Source organism: Garra rufa, chromosome 3, assembly GCF_049309525.1.
Source record: "Garra rufa chromosome 3, GarRuf1.0, whole genome shotgun sequence".
NCBI classification, from domain to species: domain Eukaryota; kingdom Metazoa; phylum Chordata; class Actinopteri; order Cypriniformes; family Cyprinidae; genus Garra; species Garra rufa.
Window position 1 is genome coordinate 13,948,959 of NC_133363.1, and position 18,268 is coordinate 13,967,226.

The 18,268-nt window shown below is 40.9% G+C and overlaps 1 protein-coding gene across 3 annotated transcripts in view; it reads left to right on the top strand.

Moving 5' to 3' along the window:
- pde5ab (phosphodiesterase 5A, cGMP-specific, b) overlaps nt 1-17,301 on the top strand; it is a 54,918-nt gene extending 37,617 nt beyond the window's left edge. For all 3 annotated transcript variants that reach the window (XM_073835734.1, XM_073835732.1, XM_073835733.1), the window contains exons 13-21: nt 1,196-1,321; nt 3,275-3,369; nt 3,449-3,536; nt 7,111-7,211; nt 7,341-7,418; nt 7,511-7,574; nt 14,047-14,121; nt 14,253-14,336; nt 14,709-17,301. In XM_073835734.1, the coding sequence (XP_073691835.1) occupies nt 1,196-1,321; nt 3,275-3,369; nt 3,449-3,536; nt 7,111-7,211; nt 7,341-7,418; nt 7,511-7,574; nt 14,047-14,121; nt 14,253-14,336; nt 14,709-14,828 (831 nt within the window). In that variant the 3' untranslated portion in view covers nt 14,829-17,301. The remainder of the gene's footprint in view (nt 1-1,195; nt 1,322-3,274; nt 3,370-3,448; nt 3,537-7,110; nt 7,212-7,340; nt 7,419-7,510; nt 7,575-14,046; nt 14,122-14,252; nt 14,337-14,708) is intronic.
- The last annotated feature ends 967 nt before the right edge of the window (nt 17,302-18,268 follow it).

Genomic DNA, 18,268 nt, shown 5'->3' on the forward strand with positions numbered 1-18,268 from the left:
GGTTTATAAAAATGTTTGTAAATAGGATATTTTTAGAAATAAGAAATAATATTTGCCCTGTGATAGACTGGCCATCTGTCCAGGGTGTCCCCCATCTGTGGCCAAAGACACTGGGATAGGCTCCAGCGTCCCTGCAACCCTACAGAGGATATGCGGTTTGGAAAATGATGGCTGGATGGAAATACTGTAATTATAATAGTTCGGCAAGACGTGTTTTTCAGAATGAAAACCAACACTAAATATGTTAAAAAATATATATAATAAAATGAAATCTAAATGAAAATGTAAAAAAAAAAGTATAGGTTTAGGTAAGTGAACATAAAATGGCAATCTATGCCAATTTACAGTGTGACTGTATACTAAGACTTAATTTTATCTATTGAGGATTGATTTGAAATATGAAATGTTGGTGTTGCATACCAGAATGAAGCAAGACATAAATATGATAAATAGCAATTTAGATATAGGTCAAAATTAACCCACCTTACGTTTTGTTGAAAGATTACCATGCACTTTTGAATTGTGCAATATAAGACCAGAAATATGTATTAAATGGGGCTTTAATTTCTTTATAACTTCAGATACCATATGAGGAGCTAAATAAAAATTAGAATTTTAGTTTAAACCCCACCTCAACATCATACTTCACTCTGAGTGATTTAATTTAATTCAATTATAGTGGCAAAACAAAAAAACTTTCCATTTCCATTTTTTAAGGACTAGAAAAGATTTAACAAATTTGACAAACACTATCATTTCGCCTTGCTTCTATGTATAGAGCACTGCAGGGATGGCATTTTTGTAGGCCAACCCAAATTTTAGCATTGCACTGGTTTCCTTGACAGGATTTTTCCAATGGCTTTTGGATTACTGCAGAAAATAAGGTCTGTGAGCAACAAAAGTGTATAATTCTTAGTGTTTTGTTTTCATTAAGATAATATTGACAAATGAACACTTTAATGAATGTTGACGCCTAAATGAGGAAAAGCTAAACGTAGGCTATATTTTATGAATTCTACGTAGAACCAATCATCAAAATATCTTAATAGTTTGGGTTAACCACAAACCTTATTTGGACCATTTAACAAAAAAAAAAAAAAAAACTCATTCCTACAAAAAAAGTAAACCTTGCAGCACTCAATTTTATTCTGCTGAATCGTTATACCTATTAAAATAACTATTTATACTGTTTCAGAGTTTGTGTCAGTGGATCTTAAGCGTAAAGAAGAACTACAGGAAGAATGTGGTCTACCACAACTGGCGACATGCCTTCAACACCTCCCAGTGCATGTTTGCTGTGCTGAAGTCTGGGCGGTTTCAGGTCAGTGGCTCTGATAACAAACACAACACAGACAAGGGTCACATCAGCAATGTGGCGTCTGGCGTACAGCTTCAGTCTAGCTTATCACAAATCAGTAACCATACTGACACCTATTAACACGCAGCGTGTGTGTCTTGTAACTAAACAGTAACTAGGATATTAGCTTGCTGATCTTTATATTAGGATGTGCAGTTCTGGATTCATGACTGCTAGCACAAATACAATATACAGAGTAGTAATGATAAAAATAAATAAATGAATAAATAAAATTGTTTCCCTTTCATTTTGCAGTAATTGCTCTTTAGAAAATGTCTAAAAGCTTCAATCTGTTCCCTTTTATAGAGAAACCAGTTTATAGTAATAAGCAAAATGAAACTAGCAGAACGGTTTTATTATGCGTTCCACTATAAATGTCTTCTGTTGTTTACTGTGGTAGTTAATCATTTGCATTTATATACTTGCTTAGACTGGTGGAAATGCATGCTTTCTTTGAAATGCTGCTTTTCTTAGTAAGTATATCAAGAAAAGTATGTTGTCAACTTTTTACAATTATTTAGAATCATATTATTGTGAATTATTTGTATTACTGATGTATGAATTATGAATTGAGAGCTATTAGTTAAGCCTTGTTTTGACATGCCAGCGAAAGGCTAATTGGATTTACTTTGCCTGTTTACCGGAAAGTAATTACAGTTATTCAGATTTACATATGACTGCGTGTATTTTTGGACAACATGGCTATATTTTGCAGTGCTTTTCAAGGCAATATAATATACAGGTTCTGGTCATATAATTAGAATATCTTCAAAAAGTTGATTTATTTCACTAATTCCATTCAAGAAGTGAAACTTGTATAATATACATTCATTCCACACAGACTGATATATTTCAAGTGTTTATTTCTTTTAATTTTCATGATTATAACTGACAACTAATGAAAGCCCCAATTCAGTATCTCAGAAAATTAGAATATTACTTAAGACCAATACAAAAGGATTTTTAGAAATCTTGGCCAACTGAAAAGTATGGGGCTCCTTTTTCCTGAATTACTGCAGCAATGCGGCGTGGCATGGAGTGGATCAGTCTGTGACACTGCTCAGGTGTTATGAGAGCCCAGGTTGCTCTGATAGTGGCCTTCAGCTCTTCTGCATTGTTGGGTCTGGTATATCGCATCTTCCTCTTCACAATACCCCATAGATCTTCTATGGGATTAAGGTCAGGCGAGTTTGCTGGCCAATTAAGAACAGGGATACCATGGTCCTTAAACCAGGTACTGGTAGCTTTGGCACTGTGTGCTGGTGCCAAGTCCTGTTGGAATATGAAATCTGCATCTCCATAAAGTTGGTCAGCAGCAGGAAGCATGAAGTGCTCTAAAACCTCCTGGTATACAGCTGCGTTGACCTTGGACCTCAGAAAACACAAGTGGACCAACACCAGCAGATGGCATGGCACCCCAAACCATCACTGATTGTGGAAACTTTACACTGGACATCAAGCAACATGGATTCTGCGCCTCTCCTCTCTTCTTTCAGACTCTGGGACCCTGATTTCCAAAGGAAATGCAAAACTTTCATCAGAGAACATAACTTTGGACCACTCAGCAGCAGTCCAGTCCTTTTTGTATTTAGCCCAGGCGAGATGCTTCTGATGCTGTCTGTTGTTCATAAGTGGCTTGACACAAGTTGCCATTAGTTGTCAGTTATAATCATCAAAATGAAAAGAAAGAAACACTTGAAATATATCCGTCTGTGTGGAATGAATGTATACATTATACAAGTTTCACTTCTTGAATGGAATTAGTGAAATAAATCAACTTTTTGAAGATATTCTAATTATATGACCAGCACCTGTATACAATATATATATATTGTAATATTGTAAAGATGTTTAATTTGACAGAAGATCTGGTATACTGCCTTTGAAAGTTTTATAAAGCAGTGTTTTCATTTACAGAATAATCTGAGTGATTTGGAGGTTTTAGCTTTAATGATTGCAACATTGAGTCATGATTTGGATCATCGAGGTGTCAACAACTCCTACATCAAAAGGTTTGTGCTGCTTGTGATGTTACCAACAAGATGGATATGTAAAATGAGACTGATACAGCATATTTGACTGTTTTCACAGAAGTGAGCATCCACTGGCCCAGCTGTACTGCCACTCCACAATGGAGCACCACCATTTTGACCAGTGTCTTATGATACTCAACAGTCCAGTGAGTATATGACAGATTTTAAACATCATAAATCGAATTAATAGCATGCCATTATTGTGCTAGATAAGAAAATCATTTAATGGACATTACAAAAGGAGTTGCTTACACAAACTTCAAAGGTTACAGTGTGGCCATATTATTGTTTTCGGAAGCTGCTTCTGAAGTGGCATTTAAGTATATTTACACAGACTGTTCAGAGGTGGCATTAAAGGGTTAGTTCACCCAAAAATTAAAATTAGCCCATGATTTACTCATCCTGACGGCATCCTAGGTGTATATGACTTCCTTCTTTCAGACGAATCCAATCGGAGTTATATAAAAAAAAGAGCAGGGGCTATTTACAATAATTGTAAATAGCGATAGAGGCTATTTACACTAAGTGCAAATAGCAATTGGATGCTATTTACACTAAGTGCAAATAACAGTGGGTTCTATTTACACTAAGTGCAAATAGCTATAGATTCTGTTTACATTGCTATGTTGAAATAGCAGGATTTTATGGTATTTATAATACTTATTGCAAATAGACGCAATTATCTGCACCTCAGTATTTTAGTAGATTAAAACAGTATGCAGTTATTACGTATTGAGTGTAAATTATAGTTTTAATTCAATTTATTAAATGGCACTGCCTTATTGGCACAATAAGCCCTCCATACACCTACCCCAACTCTAACCGATACTTAATTTTCAACTTTTCAATTATGTCCTTCATTTTTATTGAAAATAAATACCTTTCCGTTATGAAATGAGATTTGAAAAGAGAGACAAAACGTTCGCCAGAAGGGGAATTCGAACCCGGATCGATTGCGTCAAAAAGAGTGAAACACGCGTTTTATGCTCTGCACCACTGGAGCTGATAACTAACAGCTGCCTTTTGTAGTGTTGACTATCCCAATCACACATTAGTGGGCGGAGTTAGTGTAAATAGCCTCTGCCAACAAGGCAGGCTATTTGCACTTAGTGTAAATAGACACTCCGTAAAAAAAAAACAAAAAAAAACGTCCTGGCTCTTTCAAGCTTTATCATGGCGATAGGCAGGTGCTTCTCTTTAACAGGTCAAAACAAGTCTAATAAAGTGCATCCATCCATAATAAAAAGTGCTCACATGGCTCCAGGTGGTGAATAAAGGCCTCCTGTAGTAAATCGATGCTATCTGTGCTCACTGTTATACATGGAAGCAGCTCAGAGCGGATGACGTAGGGCATCGGCGTTGCGCATGAGCCTCATGAAGTCTCATGAAAGCCAATGTTTGTTTACAGGGGCAAAGGTTTCCTTACTTTACCAAAGGAAAACCAGTCTCCTCTTGGCTTATATTGAAATCCTCTGACATTCTTTTTTTTTTTTTTTTTTTTTACAAATCCTGGTTTTGTGCTTCTAATTCATGACCATTGTTTTGTTTTGTTTTGGTCTCTCCCCTGCGCGTCCGTAATCGTCACTTCTGAGCGGCGCATGTGCAATGGCGACGTCCTACATCATCCGCCCAGAGCTGCTTCCGTGTATAACAGTGAGCGCAAGCTAGATTAAAGTGATTATTGTGTTATATAAAAATATGGATATTTTTCTTACAAAAAGGCATCGATTCACTACAGGAGGCCTTTATTCACTCTCCGGAGCCGTTTAAGGCACTTTTTTATTATGGATGGATGCACTTTATTGGACTTGTTTTGAACTGAGAAACACCCGCCAATTGCCATGATAAAGCTTGAAAGAGCCAGGACATTTTTTTAATATAACTTAGATTGGATTTGTCTGAAAGAAGGAAGTCATATACAGTACATCTAGGATGCCTGGAGGGTGAGTAAATAATGGGCTAATTTTTATTTTTGGGTAAACTAACCCTTTAATGCATTAACACAGTAATTAATCTGAATATAAAATAATCTGTCGTTTTTATCCTATTGTTTACTGTATTTATTTGTTTGGCCAGTGTTGTTGTGGGTTTTGATTATTCTGAAAATATTGCACACCATTACAATGTTCGTCAGCCAATCAGATTCAAGCATTCATCGGCCTCGTAGTATAATGGGTTTTAAATGGGCATTAATTGGCCTTGAAAAACTACTCAAATATAAATTTATTTAAAAAAAAAATTAAATTAGACTTAGAAACTAAATCCACCAATAGGTGCGGCAAATCACTGTCTTAATGAGTGAGTCATTCAGTCATTCATTCAACCAATTTGTTTAAAGGACTGATTAATTCAAATAAGTAAATCTTAAGTAAAGTAAAAATAAAGTGAGGTTCAATCATACAGACACTCAGGGAAAAAACTGCACTCTTGCTTGTGTAAAATTGCTTAACTATATCATATGATGTAAATATAAAACAAATACCTATGCACAGCACGCAGGGTTACACCATGACTATACAGGTGTCAGTGTTTCGGTTTTATTATCGCCTGTACAAAGAGAACAACTTAAAAAACAGTGTTGTACTGTAATGTGAACATGGACCATGTAACATATACAGTAAATTCTCAGCCTCAGAGTTTTAGGTCATTGTTTATGAGGGGCAAAGTCTGTTGGGTGACAAACTTTGCTAGTGTTATGGAAGAACAAGGTGAGTTGAGACATGTATGAGGTGTTTTGGAAGCTTTATTGCATTTTGATTTGAAATACTGCTGTGCAAAGCTTAAAGTTGGTAAGAAGAGCTGAAATGCAGACATTTTAAATAAAACTACTGTACTCTACATTTTTTAAAGCATGCTAGCAAACTTCATTATAAGCATGCTGGAACAAGTCCAGAGTGTTGTAAACATGATAGTAAACAGTTCCCGTTAATTGTGAACACTGTTTTGATTTTCTGTGGGATGACCTCTGACTTTTCTCTCTGCTGATAAGAGTAATTCACTCCTGCATCATAAATCCAGAGTAGCTTCTAAAAGCAATGTCTAATTTTAAAGGTAATAACAATCTGTATCTTAGAAAACAATTTGCTGTCCATGTCACATTTACACACAGGGAATAATTACTCTAATTCACATTCAGCAAATTTAATAAGAAAGGCTGGGACCATGTTTTTTTCATTGTCCAGGGGCTTGATGTTGTTATGGCAACATTCTGACATTATCTCAGTGGTTGCCTGACTTGGCCTACAAAGTAGCATTTGTTGAGATCAGGCTTTTCTATTAGCTTATACCTAGGTTTGGTGATTTAAACAAGCTTCTAACTAAAATTAAAACGAATCATTAAAATTAATAAGAGATTTCAAAAGGTTCTTTATACTGGAAAAAGGTTTATAAAATTATTAAAATGTATTCACACTTATAAATGGTTCTTTCAAAAACTGTATACTGAAAGGTTTTTTGGGGAACCCAAATGTTTTTTCTTCAGCATCACTGCAAAACCCCCTTTTAGAAACTTTATTTTCAAAAGTGTATATTGTGTGAATATTTAAAGAACACACAAAAAAATTCACCTCTTTTATAATAAGAAACCCCACATTTTACAAGAGTACTTGCATATAAATAACCCTGTTAATGTTTTTATGTAGCCACATTGCAACTGCATTCATGTGTTTTCATAATCCTTGACATAATTTATTATTTCATTCCCCTGTCTCTCTCTCTCAGGGTAATCAGATTCTGAGCAGTCTTTCTCTGGATGAGTACAAGGCGACACTGAAGATGATTGAGAAGGCTATTTTGGCCACTGACCTGGCTCTCTACATGAAGTAGGTACCAGATGTCATATACAGCTGAGTTGGAGGTGCTTTTAGAAACCAAAAGGGATTTATTCATTTGACTTGTATTTGAGCTAATTTACTAGCTGTTTGTTCATTATGCTATCTTTGTCTTCGCAGGAAAAGAACAGAATTCTTTGAGCTGGCTAAGAACAGTCAGTTTGTATGGGAGGAGGAATATCACAGAGATCTGCTAAGGTGAGTGTCAAGCATTCTGGGAATAGCAGGATATGTTTATGAATGGGTCAGTTGTATACATTTCTTTGTTATGATTTTATTATCTTCTGTAGGTCGATGCTGATGACAGCATGCGATATATCTGCTATTACAAAACCATGGCCAGTGCAGAAGAAGGTAAACATGTAAGAATACAGTAATTCAGTTGAGGTCAAAAGTTTACACCCCCCTTTCAGAATCTGCAATGTTATTTTAGCAAAATAAGAGGGATCATACAAAATGCTTGTTATTGTTTATTTATTACTGACATGAATAAGATATTTCACATAAAAGATGTTTACATCTAGTTCACAAGAGAAAATTATAGTTAAATTTATAAAAATGACCCCGTTTAAAAGTTTACATCCCCTTGATTCTTAATACTGTGTTCTTGCCAAAATTATCCACAGCTGTTTTTTTGTTTGGTGATAGTTGTTCATGAGTCCCTTGTTTGTCCTAAACAGTTAAACTGCCTGCTGTTCTTTAGAAAAGTCCTTCAGGTCACACAAATTCTTTGATTTCCAGCATTTTTGTGTATTTGAACCCTTTCCAACAATTACTGTATGATTTTGGGATCAACCTTTTCACACTACAGACAATTGAGGGTGCCATATGCAACAATTACAAATGGTTCAAACCCCTCGCCCCCGGCTCTTAATGCATGGGTTTTTCTTCTGGACCATCAGTGAGCAGTTGAACCTTCTGTAATAGTTGCATATGAGTTCCTTAGTTGTCCTCAGTGTCAAAAGATGGATCTTAAAATCACGCAGTCACTGCTGAAAAGGGTTCAAATACACAAAAATGCTGAAAAACCAAAGACTTTGTGGGACCTGAAGGATTTTTCTGAAGAACAGCAGGCAGTTTAAGTGTTGAGGACAAACAAGAGACTCATGAACAACTATCACCAAACAAAAAAACAAAAAAAAACAAAAAAAAGCTGTGGATCATTTAGGCAAGAACACAGTATTAAAAAGCAAGGGGGTGTAAATTTTTGAATGGGTCATTTTTAAAAATTCAACTGTTATTTTCTCTTGTGGACTATATGTTAACATCTTTTATGTGAAATGTCTTATTCAGGTCAATAAATAAACAATAACATGCATTTTGGTAAAATAATTAACATTTTGCAGATACAGAAATCCTCAACCTCAACTGTACTGTCACAAACGGGACGACCAAGAGTGAGGATCCAAATGCAAGGCTTTATTAAGCAGATCGTAGTCAAACAGACAGGGTCGAAAACACCAGCAAACATGAACAGCAAAGACAATCCAATAGCGTAATCCAATAAACAAGCGTGGGTCAAAATCCAAGTGGGCAGTCCAAATGAAACAATGAAATAAAAACAAGAAACTAGAAAACTAAGACTAAGACTGGGAAAACAAAAACAGAACTATGGCTAGGGAACAACAAGGAGACTAGGAAACCTGAGAGCAAAGGAAAACGCTTGGTAGAGTCCGCTGGAGCAAAACAATACTTCGCGATGTGTGTGTGTGATGAGCTGGCTTTTATGTCTGATAAACAGGAAGTAACCATAGAGGCAGCAGAGGGAGCAGCAACAGTCAGTGGGGGTAAGGGCTCCCTCTGCTGGCCTGGCGTGACATAGCCCCCCCCCCAGGAGCGGCTTCCAGACGCTCCAAAAAACAACAGGAGGAAACAGTCCAGGGGAGCGGTGGGGGGGCCAGGAGACTGAGGCAGAACAGGTTGGGCAAAGGCCCTCCAGAGCAGGGCAGGAGATTCAGGAGCCCTCCAGGGCAGGGCTGGAGGCAGAGCAGTCCTTTGAGGTGGAGCAAGAGTCTTAGGAGCCCTCCAGGGCGGAGCAGGAGGCTTAGCGACCCTCCGGGGCAGAGCAGGAAGCGTAGAAGCCCTCCAGGGCGGAGCCGAAGGCGGAGCAAGGGGTTTAGGAACCCTCCAGGGCGGAGCAGGAGGCGGAGCGGCCCTCCAGGGCAGAGCAGGAGGCGCAGGAGCCCTCCAGGGCGGAGCAGGGGGCGCAGGAGCCCTCCAGGGCGGAGCAGGAGGCGCAGGAGCCCTCCAGGGCGAATCAGGAGGCGCAGGAGCCCTCCAGGGCGGAACAGGAGGCGCAGGAGCCCTCCAGGGCAGAACAGGAGGCGCAGGAGCCCTCCAGGGCGGAGCAGGAGGCGCAGGAGCCCTCCAGGGCGAATCAGGAGGCGCAGGAGCCCTCCAGGGCGGAACAGGAGGCGCAGGAGCCCTCCAGGGCAGAACAGGAGGCGCAGGAGCCCTCCAGGGCGGAACAGGAGGCGTAGAAGCCCTCCAGGGCGGAACAGGAGGCCGCATTATGGACTGGGACCTGGGGAGAACAGAGATAGAGGAGGCAGACAGAGCAAGGAGAGAAGTAGAGAGTTCATGGGAGAACGTGGCCTCCATAGCCGTGACCAGGCAGACGAGAACTTCAGGAACGACTTTCGTGGCAGTTCCTGGGCAGACAGAGACTTCTGGAACGGCCCCAGACGCCAAGACAGAGATGACAGGGAACCTAGGCGGTGCAGGCAGAGCAGGGAGTCTTGGCGGGGCAGACAGAGCAAGGGACCTTGGCGGAGCAGACAGAGCAAGGAACTTTGGCGGAGCAGGCAGGGCAGGGAATTTTGGCGGAGCAGACAGAGCAAGGGACCTTGGCGGAGCAGACAGAGCAAGGAGTCTTGGCGGAACAGGCAGAGCAAGGAACCTTGGCGGAGCAGGTAGAGCAAGGAGTCCTGGCGGAGCAGATATAGCAGGGAACCCTGGCGGTGCTGGCAGAGCAGGGAGCACTGGCGGTGCTGGCAGAGCAGGGAGCACAGGCGATGCGGGCAGAGCGTGAAGCCTTGGCTGAGCGGGCAGAGCGTGAAGCCTTGGCGGAGCGGGCAGAGCGTGAAGCCTTGGCGGAGCGGGCAGAGCGTGAAGCCTTGGCGGAGCGGGCAGAGCGTGAAGCCTTGGCGGAGCGGGCAGAGCGTGAAGCCTTGGCGGAGCGGGCAGAGCGTGAAGCCTTGGCGGAGCGGGCAGAGCGTGAAGCCTTGGCGGAGCGGGCAGAGCGTGAAGCCTTGGCGGAGCGGGCAGAGCGTGAAGCCTTGGCGGAGCGGGCAGGGCGTGAAGCCTTGGCGGAGCGGGCAGAGCGTGAAGTTCCGCTATGTACGCCACCTCCGAAAGAGGTATAGGCGCAGCGGACATGCCTGTAGATGAGGTCTCCAGAACAAACTTGTGGGCAGACTCATGGGCCGAAGAGGCAACTGGGGCGCAGTGTGCAGCCCACACACTCAAAATGGCGATAGCCATAACAGGTAACACAGTTGGCAGAGGAATGCCCTCCGGGTCATTGGGCGTGGGGCTTGGGAGCGTTGGCTCTGTGTGACTTGGGAGCGTTGGTTCTGCATGGCTTGGCAGCGTTGGCTCTGCATGGCTTGGGAGCGTTGGCTCTGCATGGCTTGGGAGCGTTGGCTCTGCATGGCTTGGGAGCGTTGGCTCTGCATGGTTTGGGAGCGTTGGCTCTGCATGGCTTGGGAGCGTTGGCTCTGCATGGCTTGGGAGTGAAGGCTCTGGATGCTCAGGGGAGATGTGACTTGGCAGTGAAGAAGTAGCTATGACCTGACTCGTCATGACAAGAGCAGCAGTGACTTGATTTGGCGTGAGAGGGACAGCTGTGGCTTGGCTTGGCTCGGAGGGAACAGCTGCTTGACTTGGCCTGACAGGAACAGCAGCTGTATCTTGACTTGTCCTGGCAGGGACAGTGACTGTGACGTGACTTGACTCGGCAGGGACAGCAGCTGTAACTTGACTTGACTTGGTAGGAACGGCAGCTGGTGCAGGTTCGAGAGAAGCAGATATGACGTTCACAGGCGATGGCTTGGTTGACGTGGCGTGAGCAGACGCTGGCTTGGTTGACGTGGCGCTAGCAGACGCTGGCTTGGCTGATGTGGCGCTAGCAGACGCTGGCTTGGCTGATGTGGGGTGAGCAGACGTTGGCTCGGCTGACAGTAAGGGACCAGCCGAACGAGCTGACAGCAGTGGTGGGTCCTCCAAGCTAGACATTAGTCTCTGATACGTCCTGGAAGGGTGAGAGTCTGACGCTGTAGCCACCCTGTTAATAACAGCCTCAGGTATGGCGGCCATTTTGTGTGCCAGCACGGGCGTGGCGGTCATCTTGGGTGCAGGCTCTGGCGTGGCGGCCCTCTTTGCAGCAGGCTCTGGCGTGGCGGCCATCTTTGCAGCAGGCTCTGGCGTGGCGGCCATCTTTGCAGCAGGCTCAGGCGTGGCGGCCATCTTAGCAGCAGGCTCTGGCGTGGCGACCATCTTAGCAGCAGGCTCTGGCGTGGCGGCCATCTTTGCAGCAGGCTCTGGCGTGGTGGCCATTCTGACCGGGAACTCAGGAACGGAAGCCATCTTATGAACGTGCTTTGGAACGGCGGCCATCTTGTGAGCAGGGTCTGGAAGAGCGGCCATTTTGCGAACAGGATCAGGAAGGGCGGCCATCTTGGGTGCAGTCTCAGGAAAGGCGGCCATCTTATGAGCTGACTCGGGAAGGACAGCCATCTTGGAAGCAGGCTTTGGGACGGCGGCCATCTTGTGAACTGGCTTGGGGGTGGCAGCCATCTTGTGAACAGGCTTGGGGATGGCGGCCATCTTGTGATCGGGCCTTGGGGTGGCAGCCATCTTGTGAGAGAAGTCAGACGTGGTAGATTTCTTGTGAGCTGGGTCCAATCGGGTGACCATCTTGAATGCGGACTCAGGAAGGATGGTCATTCCGAAAGCTGATTCGGGAAAGGCGGCCATTTTGTGAACAGGTTTAGGGAAGGTAGCCATCTTGTGAAGGGGCTCCTGAAAGGCAGACATCTTATGAACAGGCTTTGAACTAGCAGACATCTTGTGCTTTGGCTCTGGGCTAGTAGACATCTTGTGCTGTGGCTCGAAGCTAGCAGACGTCCTGTGTTGTGGCTCGAAGCTAGCAGACATCTTGTGCTGTGGCTCGAAGCTAGCAGACATCTTGTGCTGTGGCTTGAAGCTAGCAGACATCTTGTGCTGGGGCTCAACTAGAATACCCACAGTACATGGAGAGCCGCATAACGACAGTGCATAGTTCATATAATCCTTCAGTGAGCATAAGGATTTCCCCCCAGGCAACATTGATCGTGTTGGTTCATTCAGCCCCATACGGAATAAGTCCTTAAAGTATACCTCATCAAAAAATGATACTTTATGCAACAACTCACTGAAACGTTGAACATATTCCTTGATGGGGAGATCTCCTTGTCTGAGGAGCAGAAGTTGGTCGACTGGGTCCATGTTGTGATGCTGGTGGTGAGTAAAGCCGCTGGATCCGGGTGTGGCGAAGTATTCTGTCACAAACGGGACGACCAAGAGTGAGGATCCAAATGCAAGGCTTTATTAAGCAGATCGTAGTCAAACAGACAGGGTCGAAAACACCAGCAAACATGAACAGCAAAGACAATCCAATAGCGTAATCCAATAAACAAGCGTGGGTCAAAATCCAAGTGGGCAGTCCAAATGAAACAATGAAATAAAAACAAGAAACTAGAAAACTAAGACTAAGACTGGGAAAACAAAAACAGAACTATGGCTAGGGAACAACAAGGAGACTAGGAAACCTGAGAGCAAAGGAAAACGCTTGGTAGAGTCCGCTGGAGCAAAACAATACTTCGCGATGTGTGTGTGTGATGAGCTGGCTTTTATGTCTGATAAACAGGAAGTAACCATAGAGGCAGCAGAGGGAGCAGCAACAGTCAGTGGGGGTAAGGGCTCCCTCTGCTAGCCTGGCGTGACATGTACAATTACATTATTCTAAAATCAGTGGAGAAGCATAAGACTTAAAATTGCTTTTAAAATGTTTATCCATAGTGAAGGCTAATAAGCTTTTCAGTGAATAGCAGTTTGTAGGTACTTTGGCACTGCTGTAGCTTTATTAATTTAAAGTGTATTTTGTCCCTCACATAGATTTTATAACCTTAAATAAGTTTAACTCATCTTATAGAAAGTACTCTGCCTTTCATAGTTTGACATCATCGCTACCCCCTCTTACCCCCTTTATTAATTTTCTCTCTCTTCAGTAATTAACTAGCTTGTTTGCTAATTAGCAGAAGATGGAGGTGCAGCTGCAGTCCTAAACACAACCTAAATGACCATAATTTAGACCTTCACACTCTCTTAATACTTAACTAAGAACATGTTATCACTGAGAATTATGCAAACTCATGACCTACTTATTATTTACAGTATATACATAAGGCTACGGTAAAAATTATGTACTTTGTTACTTGTAGTGTTTTTTTTTCTGTTCAAAGATAAGATAGATGGACACCAGCTGTTTATGATTGCATTATGCACTGATTCACATACTACTGTTAAAACATACTGTACATATTATAAAACACAGCTATCCATCACATAACTCAGAATGCACACTATGGACTAAGTATTCCAAATGGCACTGATAAGCACATCTGTAAAGGTGTGGTAGAGACAGCCAGCTAAAAACTTACAGAAACTTGTAGAAAGTGTCGTAATATTTAGGGTTGATCAGCTTTGATGTGAAATATTGACAATTTTTTTTTTTTACCAAAAAAAGATACAGTTTAATAATAACCATTTGTTTGTGTTTCAACAGATAGCAGAACTGGTTGCCACAGAGTTCTTTGAACAAGGTGATAAGGAGCGGAGAGAGCTAAACATTGAACCTATTGTAAGCTCTTTACGTACTTTATGGAAAGGTTAATTTTATGTTTTATAAGACTGCAGTAGTTTAGAACCAGGTCAATAACCCTCTGGAGGATGGGAAAATTACAGTAATCATGTGACTTGATTCTTTCCAAGGATTTGATGAACAGGGAGAAGCAGGATAAAATTCCCAGCATGCAAGTGTCTTTCATTGATGCCATTTGCACACAGTTATATGAGGTAAATGTTCTTTTGTCATTTGTTTAATATCAGTGTTAATGTTAAGTGACCCAGCCAGCCAAAAACTCTATAAAGCCCACTGTATCATGTCAGGCTTTGTAGGGTTTTTGATCATGTAGGATAAAACAAGTCCTTACCATTTCTTCCACTTATTAAATGAAAAGTCTATCATCATGTTCTCATCTAAAATTGTATCCATCTCTTATATTTTGAGTCAGTCAAAGTCTAATTTTGTTTGGACCACAACATTCTTCAAAATATGAGTAAATTAGTAAATGTCAGAATTTTTATTTTTGGGTCTTATCTTTACAACATCAGTAGTGATTTTTATTGATTATCCTTCTGCTTTCTTGTCCTGTGTCCTGTGAACAGGCGTTGACGGGTTTCTCAGAGCACTGCTCCCCTCTACTGGAGGGATGTAGGAAGAACAGACAGAATTGGAAGCTGCTTGCTGAGCAAGGAGACGAAGCCTTGCTAAATGGAGGACTGTAACTTTTCTGTCGGCATGCCGACGTCCTTGGACTATTCATGTCATTCCCTACCCCTTTCCCAAAGACTGAAGGATTACAAGAGCCTGGTTTGATGATATTCACATGACTGCTCTGGCCATTTCACAAAGCACACTGGTGGAGGTTTAAAAGTGCAAGGTTTGGTTAAAGATGCATCAGAATAAAGTCAATTTTTAAATTTAGACTGCTGCTTTAAGACTTAAAAAGAAGAGACTGATGGATCTTTACCTGTGCAGGTAATCTAGTTGATAAAGAAATGTTTTAAAACTGTGACTAAATGATCTTGACTCATTAAAGGAATGTTCAAGGTTCAATACAAGTTTTTTCCAAAGCATTTGAGATGCTCAGTCATTTTAACTCGTCTTTCAGTAACACACCCACACACACACACAATAGAACTCTTAAGAGGTAAGACATTCCAAAGGCAGAAGCGTACAAATTGTATTTTTGTAAGTAATTGTAAAGTTGTAAAAAGTTGTGAAGTTGCCTAAATTATAAATCATAATTTCTGCATTTCTAGTGTAATTCCTATTGGTGGAGTTGCTCCATATAAACACATTACAGATAACTACAATAGTAAACTTGATTTCTGGTAACCATAAACATGTCTGGGGTTAAGATATTAGGTGTAGGATTGAACAGTTTAGATAGCAGTTCTAGGAGGTTAGTTTTATGTGTACCATGTGTAATGTTTATCTTTTTGAAAAGCATTTATTTTAACATTTATCCTGGTGTAGTGCCTTCCCTCACAGATTTCCTAATTCCAGTTTACCTGTCTACACCGGATGCGAGCGAAGCGACGCGACAAAATACAATAGAACCGTCTACACTGGATGCGGCGCGACTCGCAAATCCCCGACAGTACACTGCTGCCGTGTTATATTTATGACATGCTCACACAAAATTTAAAAATGATTTGCAACGGTCGCTTTGTCGCGTCCAGTGTAAAGACTTTTGCTGCGTTCACACTGGCGACTTCTGTCGCTGCATGTCGCCAGAGGCTGGCGATGGGGTTTCTAGTGGGCGTTCCCACTATTGGTTGCCTTGACAGCGAATCAGGTTTCCTGCTGCTAAATTCAAACATTATGGAGGCAAAAGACTAAATATAATATAGCAGAACCTACTTTTCTATCGCGTATGTTTATCTACGGCTGAGAACGATGCGTCCGGTGACACGTACGGTGTAAGCATGATTCTTTCTTGTTTTTATAACATTTTCAAAACTATTTTACAAAACTAATTTAGCATATTGACTTGTATTGAGCCCAGAACATTCCTTATTTATTCGTGTAGTGTTATTTTTTTGTGTGCAGCTCACTTACTGAATTAAATACGCACATATACATAATCTTATTTTGCTATATTGCACTGCTGAAGTAAGCTGACATAAAAGGAACACATCAAACACAGTCATTTTTCACTGTTTAATTTCTTTCCACAACACTTTGTATTAGACCATTGTACCATGTTGTAGATTTTTTTCACCTAGCCTACATTGCATGTAGTTAAAGAAACCAACTTATTTGTCATCTGTTACACAAATGTGTTCAATTCTTTGACAATCACAACTAATACTTGTTTTGGAGTGTGATGGAAATATGTCTGTAGAAATGTAAAGTGCAATGCTTTCACTGTGTGCCCATTTGGCATGTTCAAAAAGAAACCTGTTTTACACTTGATTTGTTGATGGATCTACCATATTTAAGTTATTTTACAGTATTTGATCAATTATATACAATAACTAAGAATGCACCTTTCAGCTCATCATTACCATTATATGTAAATGCATCTAAATATGTTTTCGTTTGTTTGTTTTATATATTTAAAGGTATTTATACACTTAAAAAAGAAAGATTGCCCTAACTCAAAAAAATAAGGCAACCTATACCACAGTCAATTTGGTAACTCAACTAGCAACTGACAACTTAAATACTTTAGTTTATTTAATAAGTAAAGGCAATTTTTTTTTAATTTTAAAAGATTTGTCACATGAACTTAAAAGCTACAGTCCTTATTCTTTCTGTTTGATTTTTAAAATCCACTGCATGATATGGGCATTATTTGCCTTCAAAAACTAAAGGCAAACATTTATTCTGATTTATTCCATGAGATATATACCTCAACCAACAAATCTTAAACATTGTGATTCTCAACAAATGTTAATTCAGTAAAACTATGAACTCTGTCTGATCCATATGAAAGCTATCTGACAGTGACAACAACAGCAGAAGCAGCAGCATAAATTAAGCCAGTAAAAAGTAAAGCAATGATAATTTTTGATGCAGTGCATGCTGGGAACCTGCACACTATTTTCCATGTAAAATTGTTTGTTTAGAATGACTCAGTGTTTTGAACAAATACTTGAGTATCCAAGTAAGGTCAACAAAACTTTTGCTAGCAACATGTTCTTGTTCAGTTCACACAGAATAATAAACTGACTCCTCCTACATAAAAATCTTTGTTCAAGCTACTTTTTTAATTTTTAACTTTTTGCAAGTAGGATTCTTTAGTGTAGTCGAGCAGTTAATAAATTAGTTGGAAAAGTGTGTGAATTTTGAAGGTGTTGTAGCTGGTCATTGTTTGCATTTCACTCAAATACTTCTGTTGTGTGCAGTTAGGTATTCAAATCTTAGTTGTTTACTAAGATCCTTTTATTATCTATTCAAACCCACAATAATATTTAAAGGGGTCCTATGCTCTTTTACGAAGTCTTTATTTTTTTTGGGGGGGGGGGGGGCACTAGAACATGCTCTCATGCTTGGTAGTTCGAAAAACGCATTATTTTTCACATAACTTACATGATTACAGTAGCTTTCTCCCCAGGCTGGCACAAATGGCAACACGAAACGTGTTGTGATTGGTTAGCAGTCCCACTGCGTTGCTATACGCCTTATTCAGCCCGCCGCCATTTTGAATCGAAAACGAGGCTGTGAGGGATAGCAGTCCAGCAGCGCCCACTGTGGCATATTGTTGCGTACCGGGATGTAGATCGTATAGCCGTAAAAATAAAGAGAAAATATCATTTCACTAATTTCCACAGGAGAAAGAACTTCAGGAAATGTGTATTAAAGTTCGACAGGACATAGGACCTAACTTTCAGGTAACAATATTGCATTTATTTAAGAAAATGACTGTGGAAACTAGCCGGTTGGCTAATTGCTAATTTATAATGTGAGCATGTTTATCTTCCTTTAAAAGTTTACGCAGAGCTAAAATGTTATGTTTTACTACAACAACTAAACTAAATATCTACATTTTGTATAGATTACAAAGAACACAACAGTGTGGCTCAACGTTTTACTCAGGATTGTTTTTCAAAAACACTGACTGGAATTAGGAAGCTTAAGGAGGGTTCAGCTCCGTCTGTGTTTACCTGAACTCAAAGACCTCACGAAAAGAAAACCTTGCGATCGTAAATGAAAA